The sequence below is a fragment of the Arachis ipaensis genome, chromosome B9 (assembly GCF_059453495.1).
Source record: "Arachis ipaensis isolate K30076 ecotype BB chromosome B9, ASM5945349v1, whole genome shotgun sequence".
In the NCBI taxonomy this organism is placed as follows: Eukaryota; Viridiplantae; Streptophyta; class Magnoliopsida; order Fabales; family Fabaceae; genus Arachis; species Arachis ipaensis.
The window spans coordinates 156,259,892-156,287,610 of record NC_142444.1 but is presented as its reverse complement, the minus strand read 5'-3'; the positions used below and the strand labels follow the sequence as shown (position 1 = coordinate 156,287,610).

Below are 27,719 nucleotides of genomic sequence, written 5' to 3'. Positions count from 1 at the left end.
TAAACAAGTAACTTTGTAATGCCTTTCTTTCTTCAAGATTATTTTCCGTTACCACCATGTCATCTACGTAAATAATAAGTGCAGTTATCTTACCATTTTATTTCTTCAAGAACAAAGTATGATCTGTATTGCTTTGATTGTAGCCGAAAGTCTTCATGGATTTGGTGAATCTTCCAAACCATGCCTTTGGAGATTGCTTAAGCCCATACAACGACTTTTTTAATCTGCACACCTTTTGAGCGTGTTTTTCTGGTATCATGCATCCTGGTGGAAGGTTCATGTAGACTTCTTCAGACAACTCTCCATGTAGAAAGACATTCTTCACATCAAACTGTTGTAATAGCCAGTTCAAATTCGAAGCTAAAGACAACAATACTCGAATTGTGTTGATTTTGGCTACAGGTGCAAATGTTTCTGTATAATCAATTCCATAGACCTGAGTGTGCCTTTTAGCCACTAGTCTCGCTTTAAAGCGTTCGACTGTACCATCTGCTTTGTACTTCACTGTATAAACCCATCTGCATCCGACTGTTTTCTTTCTGGGAGGACAATCAACAAGCTCCCAAGTCTCATTTTTTTTCAAGGATTCCATCTCCTCATTCATAACTGCCTTCCATCTCGGGTCGGCTAAGGCTTCCTGCACACTGTTAGGAATAGATACAGTAGATAATTGATTTACAAATAATCAATTTGATTCAGACAAGCGGTGGTTAGACACATAATGACTCATAAGATATTTGACCTTACTAAAAATCTCAGGTTCATATGTGGGTTTAGGGATACCTCTGGGGTGACGTGGTGGTAGTTGTTTTCTAGATGGTTCATCCATATCAGGAGCATCCTCAGCTGACGAATGGTTGTTTGGTGTATTGGTTTCTTGTGGTTCGAGGGATTCGGATGCTGATGATGGACTTGATACTTCCCTTTCTACGTGCTCACCATTACCCAAGTTCAAGTCATCCATATCTTGGGCATTAAGTTCAGCAACCTCCTCTCTAGTAGAGAGTTCTACTTCTTTTGGTATTTGAAGATCTAAAGTCAAAACTTCCTCTTGGTACTCCCCCTGAAGTTCAGGCTGAAGGGAAAAATACATTGTGTCTTCATGAAAGATGACATCCAATGTAATAAACATTCTTTGTGTCGGAGGGTGATAACATCGATACCCTTTCTGATAAGTAGCATATCCCACAAAAATACATCGCAATGCACGAGGACTCAATTTGTTGCGCTGGTGTTTATGGAGATGTACAAATGTTACACAACCAAAGACATGAGGAGCTAAGTTTGTTGTGGTAGGAGCTTCAGTAAGAGCTTCAGTAAGAGCTTGGTATGGTGTCTTGAAATCAATGGTACTGGAGAGAATTCGATTAATTAAATATGTTGCAGATGTAAGTGCTTCACCCCAATAACACAATGGCATATGAGCCTATATCAATAATGCACGAACAACTTTCAATAAGTGACGGTTTTTTCTCTCAGCCACCCAATTTTGTTGGGGTATTTCAGGACAAGTAGTTTGATGAATGATTCCTTGTGCTTCCAAATACTGTTAAAAACTATAACTCAAATATTCACCTCCATTGTCACTTCGTAGAACCTTAACCTTTGCATTGTATTGAGTACAAATCATTTTGTGAAATTTTTGGAACAACATATTTACCTCACTTTTGGATTTCATCAAACACACCCAAGTCATCCTTGTACAATCATCAATAAAAATGACATACCAGCGTGCTCTACCCAAGGTAGCTACTTTGGATGGACCCCAAACATCAGAATGTATAACCATAAAAGGAATTAAACTTTTATTCAAACTCAAAGGAAATGAAGCACGATGGCTTTTTGCATATTCACAAGTATCACAACGAAAACTAGAAATATCAAATTTTGCAAATAAACTAGAAAATAATTTTTTAAGATAACCAAATGAGGCATATCCCAAACGTCGATGCCATAATCAGATATCAGATTTTCTTTTTGTTGCTTCATCATTGTCCATTGTCAATGCTTGACATAGTTGATTCAAACTCTTTGACTCCATGTCTAAGTAATATAGATTCCCTCTCTTAACACCACAACCAATCGTCTGCCTTGTTTGGATGTCCTTAAACACACAAAATTCAGGCTAAAAAATTACAACACAAAATAAAGCAGAGGTGATTTGAGATACTGACAAAATGTTATAATCCAAGGATGGAACAACTAAAACAAAATCCAAATTCAAAGTATCATTAAGAGACATGGATCCTTCTCCTATAACAAGAGCTGAGGTACCATTAGCAGTAGAGACAAATTTTCGTGAGGAAGGTTTAAGGGATGGAACCTGTCTAGAATCAAAGGTCATGTGATCCGAAGTACCAGAGTCAATTATCCATGTACTATTAGAAACAGGTGCGCAAATATTTAAAACTTTACCTCCATTACCTGCTGTTGCTACCAAAGCCGGGCCTTTTTCCTCAATATCTTGTTCTGCCTTTGATTCTACAACTGCAGAAGTGGAGTTCTTGTGTGAATTCTTCTTTCGTGGATCACGATTATGATCCCACCAGTCCGGATATCCCACAAGTTCAAAACAACGACTTTTGGTATGGCCAGATTGATCACAATGGGCACATCTATAAGTAGATTTGTTAGCACTAGCAGTAGATTTATAATGATTGGAACCTGTTCGATCTTGCTGATTGGGATTGGATTTGTGTTGAGTGGATCGGTTCCGGCTAACAAGGGCTGAAGTTTCAGGCTTCACAAGTTCTTCTTTCATTGTTGCAAGCCGCACAGACTCACGACGAACCAGTGAGTAGCATTCTTCTAACTCAGGGATTGGATCTTTTCTCAAAATATCACCACGAATCTGATCAAACTCACAATCCAAACCAGCAAGAAAGATATGCACCCTTTGTCTCTCAATGAATTTGCGATACAGTTCTACATCTTTCTCACATTCTATACTCACCTTATTGCGATGATCTAACTCACCAAAAATTTCGATTAATTCACCATAATAGATAGAAAGTGTTCTGCCATCTTGTTTGGCAGAGAAAACCCTCTGATTCAAGGTGAAAACTTGTAGTTCATCGGCCCCATCATAGAAAGCTTTTGATAAAGCCTTCCAAATTTCACAAGCAGTAGGAAGTCGGATATATCACTTCATGATTTCCGGAGACATGGACATCAATAGCCATCTCTTGATTCTTTGGTTGTCTGTGTACCACTTGTCGTAACTTGCATCTTTTTCGGTCGGTGATGCTGTTATACCACGAATAAAATAGAGTTTCTCCTTCTCAGCAATATGCATCTCCATCATCTGACACCAAATATCATAGTTCGTTTCATTGAGGATAATTCCAGCATTGAAAGATGAATTTTCAAATTGAATAATGATGGGAGCAGTCTTAGTGCCAGAGGGTTCAGAGGGGTCAGACTCTGACTTGCCCATTGTACTAGACGTAACCTGGGCTCTGGTACCAAGTTTATTTTGTGAGAAGAAAATCAATTGTATTCTATCTAGCTATTTCAACGTATATGTACACATATATAGAAAAAATATTTACTATTCTAGGCCCCATCGTTTAGCTACTAACACTATAATTTAGTATCCTAATTTATAGCTTCCATATTTGCAAAAAGAAATCCCTAAAAATAAGTTACAGAATTTCTATAATTAAGCATAAGAAATCTCAACATTGTGTACTCCTATAATAGTTGCTATTGTCTACTATGAAGATTAATAATTTGAGTTAACCATTTTTTTTAGAATTTGAAGTGAAGTTCACCTTGCTCTGCATAAAAAAAATCGTATTTAAAAAAATTAAAGTTGAAAAATTGGGTTTTGAAAAATAATAATTTTTTTATTTTATTTCAGAAAAAAATCCATTACTAAAACATAAAAAAAATATTTTTCATTACACAATCAATTGCATGAATAAAGAATCGAAACAAAGAATTCCAAAATTAAAGATTAATCTCGATTTTGTAATCAAAACAATGGATTATTTTCTAAACACTATAGTGAAAAAATCGATTGGATCTCTATCGCCAACCGTGATTATCAATTAATGATGAACAAATATTGGATATTAAAGAGATGGATAAATAATAAAGAAAAATTGGATATTAGTATATGGATAAACAATGAACAAAAACAATAAAAAATTGATAATCAATCAGATTGATAAATGATTCTAATGGTAGGATTGAGTAATTGTTGATAGATTATTCACCAATTTATAATCTTAATATTAAAGAAAAGATAAAATTAGAGTATCTAAATCAAAATAAAAATTTAAAAATTGAAGATAGAATTTTAAAGATAAAATAGATGAATAATAAAATAATAATTTATAATCACGAGCAGAAAAATTTAGAGAAGCGTAACATAAAACGCATTCCATAATTCAATCAATTGGGTAACACAACCAATCAATTGAATTGTGAAAATCTATATTGCTTTGAAGACTTAAATCGATTGGGTAATATGACCAATCGATTGAATAAGAAAAACCCACATGCCTTGCAAAATTCAACGTGTATCAATTCCAATCGATTGAAGTTTGGAAAACCTGAATTTCAATCAATTGATTTGTGCATCCAATTGATTGAATTTCTAACAAACATGATTTTCAATCCAATACGTATGTAACGGATCAATGATAAAATTATGATCGATTAAGATGGCAAAATATTTATTTATTATTAATAAACAGATAGATGAATAATAAAACAATAATTTATAAAATAAAAAATAAATTTTATAATTAAATAATATAAAGACTATTTAACGGTTATTATTTTTTAAAGGACTATTTAATGGAGTTATTAAAGGATTAATTTATAATTAAAATTAAATAAGGACTATTTAGTAGTTATTAAAAAATTTAAAAAATATGTTTTGTTATGGGACCATTTAATGGTCCAAACATTCTAGGACCATCGAATCCTTTGCCTGGTTCTTTTTTATTTATCAAATGCAAAATGAAGAGCTTGAAATTTTAAAAAGTACAAGCACCTCCCCGAAAAATTTTACCAAACCAAACTTTAGGTGCTTGTTATTCGGCTTGGTTTGGTAAAATTTTTCGAAGAGGTGCTTGTGCTTTTTAAAAACTAAAACTCCTCATTTTATGTTTGGTAAATAAAAAAAAATCATGTGCTTGTGTTTGCAGTTTTTAAAAGATTAGGGTACTTTTGAAAGTATCTAAGATAAAACTTTTTAAAGTTGGCTTGTATTTTTTTAAAATTTAAAAGTTTAATATAACCTCATATATTAACTAATTTTTAAATTTAATGCTTGCATTTATGTCTATTATAGTATTTTTAAATTTTAAAAGTTATTTTACTAACTGTAATTATTGTTGTGTGTGTTTATTTAAAGTTATTTTTAATTTGATTTACTAAATATAAATGCTACAATTTTTAAAAAATTATCTTTTAAAAGTTAGTTTTTATAAGCTACTTTCAAAAAATAAAAATTTTACCAAACTAAATCTTAGTATGTTGTACCCGAATTCGAAACTTTGGCAAAGACCAAATACTGAATAAAAACTCTTATCATAACTCATAAGATTTGCTAAATAGGGATTTGGGAATTATCTGATTTTAAATATTCGTTTAAGACAGTATAGTGTCTAGAAGCATATTTGGTTCATAAGTTGAGTCTATAATACATATTGTCGTATTACTTAACTTGTGTCTTTGGTACGAGTTCTTTGATTAATGAAATGGAACTATGGAAGTAAGAAACCACAATTGTACAAGTACAACTATTCAAGATGTTGAATCCACTTCGGCTGCTCACTTGGAATCGTGTAACCAATCATAACATCATATTGAGCTTAATAATGGTGGAAAGGGACATGCAATCACAAAAGCAATCTATTCATATGAAAATCGAACGTCTAACTGTCCAAAATGAGTTGCTCTATTTTCATTCACATTTAATGTATAAAGATATAAATACAAGTTACAACTATTTCACAAAAAAATACACAAACCACGACTTGGTGGCTAACCTAATAACATATTTGATATTTATTTCAATAGTACAATTTGTTCATCATTTTGTTACATAAAAAAAAAAAAAAAACTCATTTTCCTTCCCTAGTATCTTCTATTACCTAAGTAAAAAAAATGGATTATTTAGCACGTGGGATCTCTGAACAAAAATTGCCATGAATTTAGACAAAGCACATGAAACCCCCCTAAAATAAGGAAAGAAAAAAAAAAGAAAAAAGAAAGAAAAGTTGAATGGAACAAGCCTTTGATTAATTTGGAAGAAGGCGTGAACGTAAGCTCTCTCTCACCAAAAAACAACGTGTGGTTCGTAAGCAACTAACTACGTTGATTCTTATTTCTCTGGTCTCACAAATCAATCACCAAACCTTTTAACGGTCTCCAACAGTTACTTGTCCCTTCCTTCCCTCCAATCTCAATAGTAAATAGAAGATACCTCGGAATCTTCTTTTTCTCTTCTTCTTCTTCTTCTTCTTTCTTCTTTAACTCATCAACACACATCTCAAACCAAAAAACACAGAAAAAGAAACTAACATAACAGAATGAGAGCACTGAATTCGCATTATGTGGTGATCGATCTTCACTGTTCATGGCACTCCACAAGTCACCACCTTCCAACCTCAGCACTTGCCTACCTCAACATCAGCTCAAACCTCATCTCCACCGTCTCTTCGTCATTTCGTCGAACACGTCGTTCGGGTTCCGCAATTCGCTCCGCCAGCTCCTCCTCCTCCTCATGGATTCCCTCCCCGGAAATTCGCCGCCCCTCCGATCGTTTCTCCTCCGGTAACGGCTATCCGTTCAGCTCCCAGAACGTTCCGTCGACGTCGCGGCCCGAGGCCTCCACGGAGCTTGAGATGTTCTTGGAGCTGTTGCCTCTGAAGATGAGGAGGGAGCTTTATCGGCACCAGGAGATTGGGACGCTTATAGAGGTTGTGATGGATCTGGGTCGCAAGCCTCTCGCCAGGTTCCCTTCCGGAGATTGGGTTATCTCTGAACAACCCATAAAGCTTGAAGATTTACGCCATGCCATTTCCAAGGTGGGTGAGTTAGCTTGTTCTTTGTTTGGTTGAGCATTTTCGATGGAACATTTTTTGTATTATATGTATTTTCATGAGGGGCCTTTGCAAAATATAAGCTTTAATTCATCCACTTTGAATTTATTATGAATATGCGAACCAATTATCTGCTATCACTCAGTGCTAAGTGATTTATTTATTGGCAAATTTCTGTTGCTTGGAAGAGTTATTGTGATAAATAATTTGACCAGGGAGAAAAAAAACAATTAAAAGATTGGTAAGGTGGGATCCAAAGATCTAGATAGAAGATTATAGTCACTCGTGAGGAGAGTGTAAAGATTCTTCTTTGTAATTGAAGTTGGAACTTTATTTCTAACACAATTATACATAATGCATGGTCAAGAACTGTTGAAGTTGCATGTAAGGTTTGTGCCTTGTGATTACTGAGGTTTTTATAGTTACAGTTTCTAGACTTCTGGTTGCCGAAATAGCATTTGTCTCCCTTAGTGTTAATGAATAATGGCTTCTGATATAATGTTTCATTATGTTTAGGTAGGTGAGTTTTCTGATGACAACCGATCTGGTATTAATAGCTCTTTACACCGTATAAGTGCGATTCGGAATCGTAAAATGCAAATCATTGGCCTTACTTGCCGGGTGGGTCGAGCAGTGAGTGGTAGTGCAGAAATTATACGTGATTTGGTTCAGGATGGGGGTTCTATATTGGTCATAGGACCTCCCGGAGTGGGTAAAACTACGTTAATCAGGTAAACCTTGCCAATGTTTGATATTCTGAATAGGATTTCTGTGTCTTTATTTGAAGTTTTGACTGTGGACGTGGTTTATTAGCTCCTGCAAAAGTGAAGTTTTTTGTTTTCAAGTTTCTCATGTTGATTTTTTCCCTTCATGTTTCTCTGTAAATGCCTCAACAGCAAAGCACTCTTACCCAAAATGGTCTGTGACTGTGATTGTTCATGTTTCCTCATCAGTGTAAATTTTATGCAATAACTTCTTTAGTCACGCCAAACAATAACATTTTAAAGTTTTATGTATGTTAATATTGGTCAAGATGAGTTATTTAATATGCATGTCTGAAGAAGCTTGCTTGTGCAGAGAGATTGCTAGGATGCTGGCAGATGAGTTAAAGAAGCGTGTTGTAATAGTGGATACATCCAATGAAATTGGAGGTGATGGTGATGTTCCTCATGCGGGCATAGGCAGGGCAAGGAGGATGCAAGTTCCAAATGTACATATGCAGCATAATGTCCGTACAAATCTCGTTGGCTCAGTTTCATTTTTGTAGAACAAGTTCTGATAAATGAACTTCTGTGACACTGTTCACGCTTCTCTATGCAGGTTATGATTGAAGCAGTTGAAAATCATATGCCTGAAACCATTATAATTGATGAAATTGGAACAGAGCTTGAAGCATTAGCAGCTAGTACCATTGCTCAAAGAGGAGTCCAATTGGTTGGAACAGCACATGGAATGACAATTGAAAACATAATAAAAAATCCTTCTCTTCAGAATCTTGTTGGTGGCATAGAGGTGAAAAGTCGCTCTTTCCTTTTTCTCATCAGTTCCCTTTTTCAAAGAGTGAATCAAGAAAAGTTCAGAAGCATATAGAAATAGAATATGTGTAATGCTTACACACATTAGTAATGTTTGTTGAGTATTTATATCAACAGAGTGTAACCCTTGGAGATGAAGAAGCTAAGAAAAGGAAAGTGCAGAAGACAATTCTAGAAAGGAAAGGACCTCCTACATTTACTTGTGCTGTTGAGTTGATATCTAAAACTGAATGTCGCGTTCATCATAGATTAGATGCAACTGTGGATGCCATTTTGGCAGGTATTTTTCAACCCCCCCCCCCCTGTCCCAAAAAAAAAAAAACCACAAAAAAAGGAATATCTTAATATCTAACTGATGTGGTAATCTCGTAGTTGCTTAAACTGAAGTTTGATTAGGAAATTTCCTGCCTTAACAGGAAAATCTCCATTATTTGAAGTCCGTCAATGGGATGACTCTGCAAAAGATTTATTGCAGTATGCTCCAATGCCTGAAAAAAGTCTTGGAGAAACCCTTGATTTAACAAAGAATAGTATCATAAGTTCTGAAATAGATTCTGATAAGGATGATAAAGACCTTTCTCCTACATGGTCCGTGAAATGGAGCACTAGTGGATCTGTAAATAATACTGAGAGTTCTGACTTTAAGTCTGATGAGAATGAAGCAGACAGCCCTACTTCTCGATCTAAGAAATGGAGTACTAATGGATCTGTGACTACGAGGAGGTCACCAGTTCAAGTGTATACTTACAAGGTATTCAAGGGCTTTTATACCTGTCTCGTTTTCCATGTTGAATGGATTTCATTCTTGAAAACATGCATTGGCCAAACTCTTCTTGATGCCTGCCTTTCTTATTAACCTGGCACTTGTTTCATGTTGGATGCATTTAGATTCTTGAAGCTGATCTACTGCAAGTAGCAAAGGTGATGGGACTTGAAGATTTAGTAGATGTAACAGATGATATTGGAGCTGCTGATGCAATTCTAGCATCCAGTTCTGAGATACGACAAAACCCATGGATCCGTAGTGTAGCGAAATTCCACAAGTTACCAATTTTTGTTATTAAGGTGATTTTTGGTTGCCTCTTTAGTTGTTACTTCGATGTATTCTCTTTATGTTATAATGAACTTCTGGTTACAATAGAACACTATCATGTTATAATGGCTTGGTGGTGGTTGTTTGTCATTATCTTCTTATACTGAGTTTTTGTTTCTTGCAGTCTAATACCATGGCACAAATGGTCAAAGCAGTACGTATGATCCTTGGGCTAGAATCATTTGGCCCTGCACCGAAAAAACCTTACAATGATGCTCTTGATATTGAAATCGAGGATGATGAACCAAAACGAAAACCATCTCTGGAAGAGATTGATGCCTTGGAGGTACAAGCCTTTCCTTTTCTCTTATTAGCATCTTATTTCTTAGAGACCAATTGATGTTTTCTTCACTACAGTCTTGGCAGTTAAATTAGTTCCTTTTAGTGAGAAATTCCAGTGCTCCTCTGTACATACTTATTCTCATTCATGCTTCCCATCAGTAGTTTTAGCTTTTCTCTGCTTTAAAGGGCATCTTTCTGATTTGCCAAATATTATATCAAACAATCTTTGTGTTTCACTTAAAAAACAAATATTGGCTTAGTGCTTCATACTTTCATGTATATTTTTTGACTTAGTTTTGAATTTTCGTTTACTTATATGTATATGGCAGGAGGTTAGACTTGCAATAGAATACATTGTGATACCCGGTGGGGAACCTGTGGAGCTCCTTCCTAGACGTTCAGAAATAATAGCACGGCAGCTCGAACTTGTAGAAAGCTATCAGTTGGCTGCTGAAAAGTCAGGTACAGAACAAAACCCAAGGTTGCAGATACTTCCCATGAGGCTAAATGCAAAAAAAATTTCTAAATCCAGTTCTGCTTCCCGCAAGAAAACAAGTCCTAATTCGGTGTCTACTGGTGGTGGTGGTGGTGGCAAGGGTACCAGTGTCACTAGGCTTCCCCTTTTGCCTGAATAGTTCAGAGAAGAAAAAATATTAAATTGCTCCAATTCTAACATGTTTCACTCCCCTGGTTTGTACATGTAAAATGTACAGTGGCCATGTAATTATGTAAATAAGTTATTTATATAGCCAAAGAGCTTGTTGTTGCTCATAAATTTGGTGTGTGATGGTGATTTCATAGGTTTGATCCTACACCATGTTACCCCTCTTCCCATTTGTATTCATAAAAAAATTCAACATTGTAAGTATTTTTCACCTGCAATATAATTCATTTGTAATTGCTTTCATACATATTAGATATTAACTTTTAGGTAAAAATTCACATGCAATTGTCTTTATGTGAAGTTAATATTTGAGAACCGTAAGATGATTTGATAAGTTTGACTAAATTATCATCTAATAATTCTCGACTATTAACTTTACATGAAAGACAACAAGTGAGTTTTTGCCTAACTTTTGTAACCACAGAGTTCACTCAAAATAAATGGAGTAAGAAACTTATGAGATGCGTATGAAGGTTCAGGTCATATTTGCCTAAGGCTGATATACTTTGTTTTTGGTCTGAGAGATATTTCTTTGTTTAAATTTGATTTTCTTGTCTTAATGTCTCATGACCCATGACCAATAAATATGAAGCCTTTTCTTTTTGGGCAAAAGCTTATCAGCTTATATGTAAATGTATGAGAGAAACAGTGTGAAAAACATGATTATGCCGACTATGTACAAAATCGTTATTAGCCTTGGCACTTAGCATTCATAATTAAACAGAAAATTGCAAAATAATTAAAAAAGATTAAATAAAATTCAAAACTACAATTGTCAATTTATCATATTAACATCAATCTACTCGCACATTTTTAGAGGCTTGATATTTTTTATTTTTTAAATAGATATTTTGCTCTTATATGTTATGGATGTTGTTAATTTAACTTATAGTATGGAATGAACTAAATTGACTATTTCTAATAAGTTGACCGAACTCAAAATTACATAGTTGATGTTAAACAAGTTTAATGAGTCATTGTCATATTACATACTATCTATCAAGAATCCATTTTGTGTCAAATGTTTTGTAAGACTAAGTTAATGTGACGGGTATCCTTAGTAAAAAAAAAAAAACATAGAAGTATATTTTGTTTTGCATAAATATTATATAAATATTAAAAAAGTTAACTACTAAATTAATTATCATATACTTATTTATACATTATTTATGTATTTTTAATATATATTTTTTATTTTAATATATATTATATATAAATAATTAATTAATGATTATTTTTAGTATACTTATAATAGAATTGTTTTGTTAGGTTACTCAAAAAACTATGCCTAATTTTCTTTTTCCGTTTTAGGAAAATAATAAGATAATTTTTTTTGAGTTTTTTTTTTTAATAAATAAAACGAATTTAAGAATAAGAAATGTTTGGTATGTTGGCTAAGACCTAAGACCTAAGAATAAGCAGGTACAAGTTTGAAGCAGAAACGGTGGTTAGGGAAGGCGTCACACTTTCAAGTTTCAGGAACCTTCTTCAAGGGTTTCATTCCAAAACCCTAAAATATTTTCCCCAATCACTTTTCTCTGTGCCTGTAAGCCCTTTCATGTTCACAAGGTATTTCCTTTCGCCCTCTTTTCAATTCATTCATTTCTAAATTCTCGACATTTTCGATTTCGGTGCTTCAGGGATTAAGGGAGCTTGTTTGAGACTCAGGAAAACTGAGTGAGTTATTCAGTGATGGCGGGCAAAGAAGAGAATCGAATATTCGTCGGAGGATTGTCATGGGACGTAACGGAGCGTCAGCTCGAGCATGCCTTTGGCCGTTACGGCAAAATTCTCGAATGCCAGGTACCTTCTCGTCTATTCTCACCAATTTTCCATCTCTTGTTTTCTTCACCTGTAAAAATGTGCAGCTTTCTTTTTTTTGGATTTATACATATGAAAAAAAGAGCTCGATGCATGTATCTTCTTAAGTAAGTGGTGTTATAACTGTAGTAATTAGCAATTGTGAAAAATTTTTTTTTTCCTGGTTGGGCAAATGTCAGATTTGCATTTTTCTCCACCCCCTTCCTTTTTTTTTTTCAAATTATTATTACTATTGCTATCAGAATTAAAGGTGCAAACGAAAATTTCCTGTTTGACTTTTTCGTTGCATCAAGTTACTTTTTTAAAGATAAAAAAGCATATATATATATATATAAGGAAAAAACCTTTGCAGTTTGATTCCATTTCATCGCAGCTCATAGTATGGTATAAGCTTCATTGGTTGTACTGATTTCTGTTAAGTCATAAAAGCATCACGGATAGGTTTAGCCCTGTGCTGATGAGGTCCACAAATAGTTGATGATGGGGACTGGGGGTTCTGTATTTTATGGATTGAATTTTTTGGCTCAGCAAACTAAATTTTCAATCTTTCTATGTTTGTTTTTTCTCTCCTTTTTTTCAGAGGATGATTCTTTGCTTCTTTTCCTTGTCTTCTTTGAGCTTGGGTTGTGAATCTTGTGATCTTTGAGATGCTATAGGTGACACTTTAAAAAAGATATTTTTTCCCAGACTGATTTTGGCATGGCTGAAGCACATTTTCATTTTCCGATAAAATAATAAATTGTGGTAAATATAGAGCCCAAGCTGGAGATTGATATTTCTTTGGGATATGTGGGTTTCAGTTCAAGGAAGGCAGCCAATCAAAATTTGTTACACCTGTCTACTATATGGCAGAGAGATGTTGTTTGTGCTGTCTTAGTATTCCTTAGTAAAACCTGTTATGATTTGCAAGAGATATTTGGTGGTAAGGTTGGAATGACAGCAAGAGGAAGTTAATACCTCGGTATGCTTTTTTGGGGTCTGCTTTGTTATATTTGTTTATGCATGGGTTATAGATAAATGCCTATTGAACTGAGAGAAGTATGGCATTTGGCCAATAGTAATACATTAAAGAGAACTGCTTTCCTGTCTTGAAATGCATCATGCCTTCTCCAGTAGGCAATAACCAATATATTTTACATTTCAGAGTATATAGGACCATTAGTTGGATTTTGATTGTACGATGCTCAGTAGATCGGTTAAAGTGATTGTTTAGTTAGTTCAAGAAGTCTTATACATTTGCTTCAGCCACAATCCAATATTGTTGCATCTTTGGCGGTTTAGGGTACTTTCTCAGCCAACTTGATGCTCAGTTGTTTGGAAATTGTTGGATCGAGTTGGTGGTATCACTCATGTGACACATGCTATATGTGGATATCATCTTACGCCACCAAAAGGTTCTGCATCATTACAGTTTCTGTGGGAACTTAAGTGTTGTAGAGCTCAAATGTTTCAAATTTGGAGCATTGGTATCATTGACAATTGCTGCTCAGATAGTGGGCTTCTCTCATGATAAGATTTTGTATTTCACCAGCTGATCTGCTTGTTATAGTTAACAATGTTGAAGGTTGAATGAATGAATTTCAGTTTTCTTACTTTCTCCATTGGTATAGGATCTGTGGGTTGGACAAATTTTATTTGATTTTGAATGGTCCTTCTTTTGTCAGTATACTTTTAGTTGAAGAATCCGAATCTGCATAAGAATGGTTTTTCTTCTAGAACGCTGGTTTTGTTGGATCAGTCAACAAAGAGGCAGAAGAGCAGAATTAGGGAGAATGCTAGGCATATAATCGTGGTATACCGAATATGATGAATCTGTCTTACATGTTGCTTGGCATTAATTCTGCATAAGATGGATTATTTGTTGCATCTGTTGAGATGGATAGATCATTGAAGTTAGCTGAATCAATTAAGAAGTGAAACGTGAAATCATGATCTCCATAAGGAATGCTGTCAAATTGTCAATGCTAAGCCTTCTTGCGTGTCGTCTTTCAGAAATTTGGAATTCTTTTTTGGTGAGAGATTTGTGCTGGAAGAGATATCAATACTCACTGTAAAACTGGATTTGTGGCAGAATGATCTGGTGATTGCTGAGGAGATAATAGCACCTTGATTTTCATGATATACTGTTCGTTTGTGGCTGCTTGTTGTATTGTTAGTTCTTCTAGTTCTGAGTGAGAAATAATAGTGTTAATATAATACAGCAATTTTATCAAGTAACTCCGATGCTATATTCAGAGGTGGGGAATTAGATTGTTTAAATGTCTGTCGATGAAGTCATGACCAGTATGGAATATGCTGAAATTCTAGCTCACATTGTGGAAGTAGTTGTTGTAAGAGATATTTGTGGTAATAAAATGGGCTTGGGATCTCTCTGAATTGCTTAGCTCTATTGAAAAACATTCTGATGCTTTAACAATTTGACAGAGAAAGTAAGTTGTCTGGTTATAACCTGTTCTTTTTCTTTAAATAAATGCTGTTTGAATACATTGCATGAATAAAATATTGAAATTTTATTTCTGCAATTGTATGTTATCCTTTCATGTATGCATAAAACTTAAAATATGAAGCAATTTGTCTTTCTTGCATGACTATTCCTTGTTTTGGCATCTAAGTTTGGTTGTTGGTGAGGAATTGTTTGGCATTTATTGACTAATTTAAGCCTTGAATTGAGATCAACCTTGTCGATGACACTTTTGTTACGGGTTGTGAGCATATACCAGCCATTAGTGGATGGCACCCTTGAACAATGTATATCAACAAGGCTACACTTTTCAATATAAACGTTGCATAACTGTTCAATCATGATTGTTGAATTGCAATCATTAAGTACAACAGTTTATATCATCTTTCAGGCAATTTTGCTAATTAATTTGGGAAAATGTGCCTATATATTTTGCTGATTATTGGTGGTTGTAGAATGTACCATACCAATGAAGATTAGTTGATAGTATACTTTAACATACCTTTCCTTGTTTACTTACTCTTTTCCATCTTTTGTGCTCTTTTCATGTTTGTATGTCTGGGTATATTTTACTGGTTTTCTAAAGAATTCTGTTTGAATGAGTTGCCTTTTATATTCTGGACTGTATACTAATGTCTATATCAACTAGGTGTTTATTTTACTTGCACAAGCCTGGATAAACTTACATTCCTACTAGACATGTTCTGGATATGCTAAATTTTATCATTTTGCAAGTCGCTTTCATTAAATACTTGTTAGCATTACCTGTACATATTGCTTTTGCTTGGCATGAGGTTTCCAAGTGGTTCTTCCTGTAGATTATGATGGAAAGAGATACAGGCCGTCCACGTGGATTTGGGTTCATTACATTTGGAGACCGTAGGGGAATGGAGGATGCAATCAAGGAAATGCACGGACGAGAAATTGGTGACCGCATCATCTCAGTAAACAAGGCCCAGCCCAAGATGGGAGGTGATGACGTAGACCAAGGTTACAGAAGCGGCTACTCATCAGGAGGTAGAGGAAGCTATGGAGTTGGGGACAGGGTTGGACAAGATGATTGCTTCAAATGTGGGCATCCAGGGCACTGGGCCCGAGATTGTCCTTTGGCAGGAGGTGGCCGCGGCCGGGGTGGTAGTTCATTTTCCTCACGCCCTAGGTTTGGAGGTGCTGGTGGGGATCGCCTTAGTGGTGAACGTGATCGATACCTTGATGATCGCTATGATGGTGGACGTTATGGGGATAGGGATCGCTTTGATTCCCGAGATTACAAATATGGAAGTCGTGATCGTTATACTAGTGACAGGTATATAAGGCTAATGGTTATTATCAAATTACTTCTTTGGTCCTTTTGATCTAGTTTGTAAAACCAACTGAATAATTGCCATTTCATTTCGCATTCCTTGTCTTTGAATTGATAATGTGGCATTTACTACGAAGGCTTTCATTGCATCGAGAATCTGAGATTTGGTTAGATCATTGGCAATAGCCTTGAGTTGTAGTATATATATGCATTCTATCTTGATTTCTTTCCTTTAAAACTGTAGGTATCCAACTAGTGGAGATCGATTTGCAAGTGATCGATATGGAGGAAGCTCAGATTACGCGCAAAATGGTTATGGCAAAGAAAGAGGTTATGACCGGTATGGTGGTCCACGAGGTGTTGGTGACAGGTATGGAAGTGGAATAGCAGCTCGTGACGAAGGAAGGAATTATAGGGGCAGGCCTGGTCCGTATGATCGACCAAGCAGGGGTGCTCGTCCGTCGTCATTTGACCGCTACTGATCGCGCCCTTTGGGGTTCTTGTGAGAAACGCAAATGCTGGAGCATGATTAGGGAATTAGTTGTCGTTGTTAGATGACATTGAAGTTTCAAGGAAGGCCTAGATTTTAGCTTAATCAATCAATAGATTATGATGGTATGTGATAGTTTGTTTATTCATTAAGAACCTGCAGATCCCTATTTAGATATTCCCCTCATGTGCCTGACTCTATTCGGTTTCTTTTCAAATGCAACCAAGCATGAACGGTGGTTTTACGTCTTTCCAAATTCTTGGTGTTGGTGCGTTGTTGTGGCTGCTAAATTATTGTGGTATTGATTATAAATGTGCTAACTGCTAAACAACAAGGGCAACCTTATCATCTTGCTTTATTGAAATTTAACACTTGTGTTTATAAATGTATGTTTGTACCACTCAAACTAAAATGTACGTCTCATTAAAGCTTGAACATGGTTGCTATTAATACGCCATCACTTATTATTTTTTCTCTTTTTAATAGACGTAGTGAAAGCCAACGAAAATTTATAAATTATTATCGTGTTTATTTTGTAAAACAGTTCTTCATTCTGTTTAAATTGATCAACGCTGGATAAAAAGACGCTGTTATTTTTAAAATAGGGTAAACAATAAAAAATACACCCGAATAATTGTGATCAACAAAAATATACAAATTTTGTTATTGACAAAAATATCTTCAAATAATTTTAAAATACGACAAAAGTACCCAACATTAGGGATGTACGCGGTGCGGTTTGGATCGGTTTTGAGTCAAAAATTCATCCAATTTCGAACGGTTTGAATTGGATTGGATTTGCGGTTTTGTAAATTTAAAAAATTAAATATATATAACAAGTCTCAACATCAAATTTCAAATAACCAACAATGACATAGCAAGTCTTAAGTCTTAACAATATCTTAAAAAACCAACGATAACATAATAGAAATAAAATTATAGGTTAGTTAAAATAAATAAATAAATCACATTTTGAACATAAAACATTTAGAGAAAAGGAAAAATAAGTCCCTGACCTTTTGTCCCGCGGACATTTTTGTCCCTGACCATTGAAAAATACTTTTAAGTCCCTGACCTTCACAAAACTTAGACGGATCAGTCCCTCCGTCCAAATGCCTCCGTCAGGACTGATCCGTCCAAGTTTTGTGAAGGTCAGGGACTTAAAAGTATTTTTCAATGGTCAGGGACGAAAATGTCCGCGGGGCAAAAGGTCAGGGATCTATTTATCCTTTTCTCAAACATCTATTAAATAATAATAATACATGAAAAATATAAAAATGTATAACAAATTGAATATGTTATAAGTATAATTGTAAACATAATAATAAAATAATAATATTATAACACATTGTGCGATTTGGATTGGATTGGATCGGTTGTGAAAAGTAGATCCGAAATCCAATCCGATCCAGCGATTTGCAAAAAATAAGATCCAATCAAATCCGAATTAGTGCGGTTTTAATCGATTTTCGGTTTGGATTGGATTGGATGAGCGGTTTAATTTGGATCGGTTTAGATTTGAACACTCCTACCCAACATTAAATATGTATTCTCAAAAAATATTTTAGAGATTGAATTTTGATGTTGTTTTTTGTAAGCATGATTAAAAAAATAAAATATTTTTATCGTTAAAATTTGGTGATTTTTCGTGAAATTTCTTTAAAATTTTTTTATCAAAATTCAATCTTTAAAACATTTTTTAAGAAATATATATTTAATGTTAAATATTTTTAAATTATTTGAGTATATTTTTTATAGTTTACCCTTTAATAATTCTTCCAAAATATTGTTTTAATTACTAAATAGATAAAGAATTGATTAGTATTAAGATCATGTTTAAGAGAATTATTAAAATTTTACTCCTCTTTTACATACACAATGTCTTGAAATCATTCTAGTCACCAAAAAAAAAAAATCATTCTAAAATAATTAATTGCATGCTTCTAGAAAATGTGAATGAAGAGAAATATGCGGTTAGGACTACTTTTATGTCAATCCTTATACTTTCAAAAAAAAAATGAATATGAAAAGAAAGACCCGTTTTACTATCCATTATTAGATGAGGAGTGTTATATTTTTCGTTAATTAAATAAATTTTAATTTTAATTTATTATATTTTATATTAATTATTTAAACTTAAATTTTAAAAGATTTTATTTATTATTTTTTTAATTTTTGAAACGTTTTTTTATTTTTTCTAAACACGTTAGCCTTCGCGGTACAGGAGATAAAAATGGAGATACAATAATTGAAAAACTCATCATGCATTTTTTTTTTTTTTAAAGATAGAAAGCGAACGTTATCTTAAGATTGACGGTTGTGCATCCTACGAAAATATTTCAAACTCATGCAATTTTTTTTTCTCTTACTACTAAAGACAAAAGGAAAAATCTCGTTACACATTGTAGAAAAAATAATAGAGATATGAAGGAAAATTAAAAAGCCTATGGTTTGTTGGGTAAAAATTTAGGTGCAGTCGACTTCACGTGAAGTTGATAACTGAGAGTAGTTAAATGATTTGACTGATTTAACTAAATTTTTATCTAATGGCTTTCAGTTATAAACTTCACGTAAAGTCAATTGCATCTGAGTTTTCATTTTATCGGTATAATCCACACATGCTAAGTGGGATCAAGTAGCTACAGAAGTCTATGATGACGTGGCAAATTATTAGTAAATGAAAACTTAGATTTAGTTAATTTCATAATAATTAAAAGATATTAAATAATTTGATTAATTTAACTAAATTTCTATATAACAATTTTTAATTATTAACTTTCCGTAAAATTGACTATACTTGAATTTATTAGTATGACTTTGAAGTTTGATCTGCTACTTGCAGCCAGCCTTTGTTGAATAATGAATAATGGAAAAGATGATCTGCAGTATCGTTGACTAATTTGCTTCACTGGATTCTCTCTACTATCTTGTTGACTTATTCTTATGCCTCTTCTCTTTTATATATTTTTAACGAAGATAACGATTAAGGGAAGCAGAGTGAAGAAGAGTGAGTGGAAGCAAAATGCAAGATCAATATTAATAAAATGTACAGAAAACGATCCTTAACTTATAGGTTTAACTATATTTTATTTTATATCTCCAAAAGTTATTATTAGTTACCTATGTGATGTGCTATGTTACTCGCTCTTAATTTTCACAAAGAACAAAAGAGTAATACCGATAATTCTCAAAATTGTGGTTAATAAATTAAAAACTGTGACCAAATGATAAGTGACTGTGGTCTCTCATTCTTCGGAAAAACATCATCGTGACTATTTTGGTGAACTTTGACTAAAGCTCGTTTTCTTACCATAGGTGATATATAATTGAGTTGGTAAATTAATAGAATATTTTTTTTTCAATTTTTTAAAATTAATATTATGAAATGTGATCTCTTATCATATATTATAGAAATAAAAAATATCATATGATAAAATATTATGCTTAACAATATTATTATAAAAAATATCTAAAAGAATAAAGTATTATTTTAATTTTTAATATTTGAATTAAATTTTAATTTAATCTTTGACATTGCAAACACCTATTTTTATTTTAAAAAATTTTAAACAGATTTAATATTATTCTACCATTAAATTTAACACGAATAATTATCGTACTAAATTGCATATTGTTAACTCCTATTTTTTTTATGTGTTAAAAAAATATAATTAAAATTTTTTTGTAACATTAATTGTAAATAAACTCTAAATACTATCAATCAATCATCAATGTTTTATAACTAAAAAAAAATTTACATTTATTATTATTAATAGATCGATTTTATTGACATGTTGAAATATAATGTTATTGACTCTTTAATATGTTAATTGTTCATATCAAATTTAATTGTAGAACAATATTAAATCTGTTTAAAATTTTATAAAACTAAAATAAGATATTTAAAAAATTTTAAAACTAAAATAGAATAATTAAAATATTAGATATTAAATTAAAATTTGATCGAAAATATTGGAACTAAAATAATATTTATTTTATTTTAAAATATTCATTCCCATAAATTAGAGAATATCCATGTTCAACTTGCTAACTACTAAAGTAATTTAAAAAGGACCGACCACATCTAGAAACTCTAGTCTAATTACAAGATTTCCAAGCGACCTTTTGCAGAAAATTAAATGATTTTGAATTTTATATAAGTAATAGCAGATTTATACAGGCAGCTCAGCTATCAATGTGAATGTAGGATATGAATGCGCCATTTAACTTCAAAAGTCATGCCCACTCCTCCTTAATATGATTTTTCAACCCTTTTGATTATTATATATTCTAATAATTGTTATATATATTCCACAAAATACTTCCATGCATAGAGATTGGAGAAAGTAGCAAGTTTTAGGTGAATTTAACTAATGAATTAGTATGTATATATATATATATATATACACACACAATACTATTATTTTCTTTTATTCTTATGCCGTGGAAATGGCGCCATTGACCAATAGAGATCCGGGTCTCAATGAGGAAATGACATGGATGGATGGAGAAATGACAATGAAGTTATAGCATGCGTGCATATATTGTTCATATACCTAAATCTTTGACATGCTAATCAAATTCTTACATCATGTGATAGAAAAGAAACCGTATTAACTAATTTGTGTTGATTTAATGATTAATGATTAATTTATTTAAATAGATATTAATTTAAATTATATTTTATGTATATAGCAATTTAGTTATTGGTTATCGATAAATTTTTAAATAAATTTTAAATTTATATTAGATTAATCTTTAATTTATCATAAAAAAAAAAAAAAGTATGTGGTGCATATATATGAGGATTACAGTCCTCTCAATTCTCATTTATCAATAAGGTGTTGCCGTCAATGTGTAGTCCTAATAATTCAACTTTTAAACATATACTTCCTTTTTTTTAGGCTTATTATATATACAAGTCTTTTTGTCTTCTAAATCTTATAAGTTGGCACAAGGCACAAGTCTAACAAAATACACGCTCATTATACTCTCATATTCAAGAGTAAATACATGCACGTTATTTAATTATTTTCTGTTTCTAAAGCGCGCTACTTACCATGCATTATAAACGACTCTTCTTTTTCCTCCATAAAAACGAGTTTCTTGCCAAATTTATTCGATCTCCTTCGTGTGTTCTCTCTTCGCATTTTTATTCGTTGTTTTACCTGCGTTTATCACTGGTATTCTTGCTTCGTCTTTTTTTTTTTTTCGATTTTCATGGTTTCTGAAATCAAACTTTGAAATCGTTTTGAAGATAATGAAACTTCAGAAATACACCCAAAGGATTACAGAAATACACCCAAAGGATTACAGGAATTTACCCAAACGATTACAAAAATACATCCAAAAGATTACAGAAATATACCCAAGGGGTTTAAGAAATACACCCAAAGGATTTAAAAAATACATCCAAAATTCGTTGAAGTACACCTTATGCATAATTCAGAACTCTTCCTCTTACTCCTCCTCATCTTCTTCTGCTTCTTCTTCTTCATTTTCTTATTTCATATTCTCATAATTCTTTTTGGGAGAAAAAATCAAACAAAGAAGAAAAAAATACATAATGTTGCAAAATCAAAAGAAGAACGAGGAGAAACACGACGATGAAGATGAAACACTTCAAAAACGATTTCAGAGCTTGATGTCAAAAAATAATGGAAATCGAGAATAACGAAGAAAAAGAATAGAGAGAAAAGCACGAAGGAGAAAGAGAAGGCGAGAAATTCGAAAAAGGAAACAGAATCCTTTCAAAAATTAAAAATCTGTTAGAGGCGCGTTTGAGCGTAATATCAATTAGAGGACTTGTAAGACTTGTATAGCATAATCACTTGTATGTAGAGATTAATTTTTTTTTTGCCCTATAATTTATCAAATAAAACTTGAGTCTTGCTAGGGAGCCAATGGCTTATTTGTACAATGGGCTATATATAAGTCACCAAATAAAAAATAATGGGCTATATAAGTTACAAAATGAACATCACACGTAATATTCAGAATAACCACACATAATATTCAGACCATCCGAGTACTAAGGATAATAAACATCTCATGTCATAAAATCACTCATCCCAAAAGCTTAAGCTAATTTTGGAGTTCACCAAAGATCGAACTCTTGACCTTTCGGATCTAGAGCTCTAATACCATGTCATGAGATCACTCACCCCAAAAGCTTACGCTGATGAAAAAAGATAACACTAATAGTTATATCTCTAATATTCCTTAAACCTCCATTGTACGCACCATTGACTCTCCATACTTTTCCTTATAATATTCATATATATGTTTGAGCAAATTTTGCGGCCACAAATATGTGGGAGGAGCTACAAGCAAGTTGATGCCACCCATTCGCACATACACTACCAGCTAGCCATTTTCAATTTTAAACCAACAACTAAAAATTATATTATTATTTTATTTCACAACAAAAATCGAATGATTGTCAACAATAATGGGGTTTCATCAGTTGATTCTTCCCTCGTTTATATATAATTGTTGTTAATTAAGTATTAGGATTTGTTGTTTTACGTTTATAGTTCGCTTACTTTTCTCTTATTCGTTTCAATTATAACTATATAATTAATAAGATTAAGATTAAATAGCAAAATATATAGCTGTCCCGGAACATGAGCTAACTGCATTTATACATATCTTATTAATTAAGCAGCATGTGGTGATTAGTTTGAATTCGATTCAATATATTATTTTATTGAAACTTATATATATATATATATATATATCATAAAAAAATTAAGTTTATCTATTTTGTGTCTTAAAAGTAGATGTTAAAATTACAAAATAAAAAAAAATTTTATTAAAAATATTTAAAAATTTTTATTAATGATAAATTTATTATATGTTCTTAGTGCACATATTAGCTAAAAATCTAACTTAGATCAGTTCACTCATCTATTTGAGCAAGTGTAAGAGGTTCAAATGATATTTTATATATATAATAATCTGTTAGTCTGCAACATATACCCTCAATAAATGAAGCTTAAATTCGGAAGAATTCTCTACATACAAGCGTTTTTCCATACAAGTCATACAAGTCATTTATTTTTCCTTTTTTTTTTCTTTCTCCATGCCTCCTCTTTTTCTTCTCATTTTTCTTCTTTTTCCATGCCTCTTATTCTTCTTCGTTTTTGAAGTGTTTCATCTTCATCGTCGTGTTTCTCCTCGTTCTTCTTTTGATTTTGCAACATTATGTATTTTTTTCTTCCCAAAAAGAATTATGAGAATATGAAATAAGAAAATGAAGAAAAAGAAGCAGCAGAAGATGAAGAGGAGAAAGAGGAAGAGTTCTGAATTATGTATAAGGTATACTTCAACAAATTTTGGGTGTATTTTTTAAATCCTTTGGGTATATTTTTGTAATCCTTTAGGTGTATTTCTGTCATCCTTTGGGTGTATTTCTGTAATCGTTTGGGTGAATTCCTGTAACCGTTTGGGTGTATTTCTGTAACCATTTGGGTGTATTTCTGTAATCGGTTGGGTGTATTTTTGTAATCGTTTGGGTGTATTTCTGAAGTTTCATTATTTTCAAAACGATTTCAAAACTTGATTTCAGAAACTATGAAAATCGAAAAAAATGAAGCAAGAATACCAGCGATAAACGCAGATAAAACAATGAATGAAAAGACAAAGAGAGAACGCACGAATGAGATCGAACAAATTTGGCAAGAAACTCGTTTTCATGGAGGAAGAATAAGAAGAGTAGGAGAAGAAGAAGGAAGAGGAGGAGGAGAAGGAGAAACGCGAAGCACGCCATAGAAATCGTATATGGGGTCAGCGTGTTTTTTCTTAAGTTTCTCCTAACTTTTATGATTTGTAAATCAAATGACTCGTATGTGTAACACTCATTTAAATTCGCGACAGATTAGTTCTTCACCTATCCGACCGAAAGATACCGTGCCATGAACACAAACAATACAAAAAAAAGTAAATTTTTTATTATTATAGAATTAAAATTTACAATTAAATTGAATCACAAAATAGCTAAATCTTATTCTACTTGCCTACAAACAACTACATATACAATTATACATTAGGTCACAATGGCAACTAATTTAAGAACTTATTAGTTCATCAATCAAGTAATTAACGAACTTGGATAATGATATGAGCAGAAACTTCAAACTTTTATAAAATAAAGAAAACTATACTCCATCGATTAGGGTATGATTTTTCTCAGAAAATTAGAATACAAGTCTGACACAACACATATCGCAGTAACTAGTAACTCAGAATATTCATGGGACGCATGCACCCACGGCTGCGCAACTGGTCATCATACACCTATTCACACACAAATTGATTAATCAACAAATTAAGGACAGTATTATATATATATATACACACAAGAGTGTATGTTAAATCAACTAGTCAACTAGATATATAAAACGACAACGAAGCTTTGTAACAAAAAATACATTGACATATTTTCCAAGCCTAAGATTCACGTGCATTTCTTAGCAAGTTGGACGGTTGGGCCTTAAAGAAAAATAATACTAACAAACTTTTTTATTTTAAGTTTATATTTAGTTAACAGGTGTATTTTTATATACAATATTAAAAAAAACAGTATTAGTTAAAATTTAAATTCTCATAATATAAAAAAATATTAACTCAAAATATTGACTAATGTTAAAAAAAAAAATTATGACTCTAACATTTTTCAATAAAAGTTAAACAAAATTTAGCTAACAAAATGTATCCTAATCATACTTGCTAAACTTACCAATAGCGGGAATGCTTGAAACATTTTTTTATAAATTTAAACATTTCAACAATTTGCCAATGAGTTATAGTTTAAATGGCATAATCTTTCTATACTTACCTAAGAAATCGCGAATTCGAGTCTCCTTATTTTTTGTTAAAAAAAAGAAAAAAAAACATTTCAGCAATTTAATAAAAAAAATTAGAATAATAAAAAGATTTTTTTGGAATAAACTAAAAGAATAAGCGCTTGGAAAAATCAAAGCACCAAATAAGTCTTTAAAAAAATTACTTGGCAACTCTCCCTGTTCGATACCTGGGCATCTCATTGGGAGCGAATCCGAGGCTTGTGAAAACGTGGCAACCAGTGATTGACAAAGTGGAAGACAAGCTGGGCCTGTGGAAAGCAAAGACGCTCAATAAGGCGGGTAAGCTGGTGCTCATAAAATCTGTCCTGAATAGCTTGCCTATCTATTATCTGAGTTTGTACAAGATGCCAAAGGCAGTAGCAGAGAAGTTGATTTCCTTACAACGGCGGTTCTTGTGGAGTCAAGAGGATGGGAGAATGGGGATGCCACTAGTGAAGTGGGAGGTAGTGATGGCACCTAAAAAGGTGGGTGGTCTGGGAGTTGGAGATGCAGTGCTTCGGAATACCGCTCTTTTGTTTAAGTGGTGGTGGCGGTTTTCGAAAGAGGAGTGCCCCCTTTGGAAAAAAGTGGTCTGCTCTTGTAATAACATGAACCCTTCTGAGACGCTGCATGGGCAACCTGTTCCCACCAGAGGGGGTCCTTGGAAGGATATATGTCAGCTTCAAATAAGGGAACCACAAGTTAGGGAGACAATGATCAGAGGCCTATCAATGGAGGTTGGGAACGGCAGATCAACCAGGTTCTGGGAGGATGTCTGGCACCCTGATGGGGTCTTGAAAGATCTATTTCCAAGACTTTTCTCGGTCTCGAATCTTAAAGGATCTGTAATAGGGGATTGCGGGTTCTGGGATGGGTTGGAGTGGATATGGAGCTTCCAATGGAGGAGACAATTGTTTCAGTGGGAGCTAGACCTTTTGAACCACCTTCACGAGACACTACGATCGGTTAAGCTAACAATGGAGCGAGAGGACAAGGTGATTTGGAAATTTGACAGAACTGGTATTTTTTCAACTAAATCCTTTGTGACGAGGTTGCAGGAAGTAGTCCTCCCGGAGGAAATTACTAGTTATAGCTTCACTAGTGTTATTTGGAGGGGATTTGTCCCGCAAAGGATTGAACTGTTCACTTGGTTTGTCTTGGTTGGGAGGGTGAATACTAAAGAAAGGCTTTCCAGGCTAGGGGTGATTGGCCAGCTCGATAACATGTGTCCTTTATGTTGCAAAGCTGCTGAGTCGGCTGTCCATCTGTTTCTTGGCTGTGAGCTCACTTGGCAGGTGTGGTGCGCATGGCTGTTTGCCCTTGGAAGGGCTTGGACCGTACCTGAAACACTGAAGCAACATTTTGAGAGTTGGACACATGCTTCACATCGAAAAGTTGAGAGAAAGCGGTGGTTGGTTGGCTTCTTTGCTGTGATCTGGGCAATTTGGCTAGAAAGGAATAACCGTGTCTTCAATAATCATGGCTCAAGAGTAGAGGAAGTCATCAGCAGGTCCTTCTCGCTATCCGATGAGTGGATTGGTGGTACTCCCTTTGGCTATTGATGGCAATGCTGGAGATGAGGGGTTGATGGGTTTCTATTTACGTTATCTTCTGTTTCTTATATCTGTTTGCTCCACCTTGTTGTGTTGAGCACTTTTTAATTCAAAAAAAAAAAGTCTTTAAAAAAATTAGCGACTTATAGATATCTGGGGAAAAATTTACCGAATGAGTCAGAAAAAATTGTAACTGTTAATTTATAAATTTCTGACAAAATAATGAATTGTGTCTAATATATCAATTTTTTAAAGACCTATAAATCCAATATTTCAATCATCCATTCTAAAACTAATTTAGTATTTTTTTTTTAAATTTACAAATTCTTCTTAAAAATTTTTAAGAATTTAATTGTTTTATTATTAATTTATTACTAAAAGATTACTTATATGAAATATCTCATTTAAGACATTTGTTTAATAGATTTAATAATTTTAAAAGAGTCAGATCCTAATAATAATTAAAAAAAGAGAAAGTTTAGGGGATAACAACTCTTGTGTTTTGTGGCCAGCACTTAATCATAAAAAAAAGAGTAATTTTTCATCAAAATGATGTAATCTCACACCATTAAAAATATTATTGATAGCCAATTAATAATTACAAAATACA

The 27,719-nt window shown here is 33.2% G+C and overlaps 3 protein-coding genes across 6 annotated transcripts; 2 read left to right on the top strand and 1 right to left on the bottom strand.

Annotated features, from left to right (window-relative positions):
• Positions 1-97: 97 nt before the first annotated feature.
• On the bottom strand, positions 98-3,436 carry LOC107616183 (uncharacterized). Its single transcript, XM_088499424.1, has 4 exons — positions 3,227-3,436; positions 2,171-3,106; positions 743-1,426; positions 98-637 (listed from the first exon to the last, which is right to left on the bottom strand). Exons 1-4 carry the CDS (start codon positions 3,434-3,436, stop codon positions 98-100), a joined length of 2,370 nt encoding a protein of 789 aa, XP_088355550.1.
• A 2,767-nt stretch (positions 3,437-6,203) lies between these two features.
• SPD1 (P-loop containing nucleoside triphosphate hydrolases superfamily protein) lies at positions 6,204-10,883 on the top strand. The gene is made up of 9 exons (XM_088500312.1): positions 6,204-7,046; positions 7,578-7,792; positions 8,139-8,289; positions 8,382-8,573; positions 8,714-8,876; positions 9,013-9,347; positions 9,485-9,661; positions 9,814-9,975; positions 10,301-10,883. Exons 1-9 carry the CDS (start codon positions 6,549-6,551, stop codon positions 10,604-10,606), a joined length of 2,199 nt encoding a protein of 732 aa, XP_088356438.1. The 5' UTR covers positions 6,204-6,548; the 3' UTR covers positions 10,607-10,883.
• Positions 10,884-12,015: 1,132 nt separating this feature from the next.
• LOC107618176 (glycine-rich RNA-binding protein RZ1B) lies at positions 12,016-16,955 on the top strand. Of its 4 annotated transcripts, none has more exons than XM_088499581.1 (5): positions 12,016-12,181; positions 12,276-12,438; positions 13,037-14,885; positions 15,736-16,223; positions 16,465-16,955. In XM_088499581.1, the coding sequence occupies exons 4-5, from the start codon at positions 15,739-15,741 to the stop codon at positions 16,700-16,702; spliced, it is 723 nt and encodes a 240-aa protein (XP_088355707.1). In that variant the 5' UTR covers positions 12,016-12,181; positions 12,276-12,438; positions 13,037-14,885; positions 15,736-15,738; the 3' UTR covers positions 16,703-16,955. The 4 variants fall into 4 exon arrangements, with proteins under 4 accessions (XP_088355707.1, XP_016175648.1, XP_016175649.1 ...); XM_088499582.1 differs by having other exon boundaries at positions 12,073-12,204; XM_016320162.3 differs by lacking the exon at positions 13,037-14,885.
• The last annotated feature ends 10,764 nt before the right edge of the window (positions 16,956-27,719 follow it).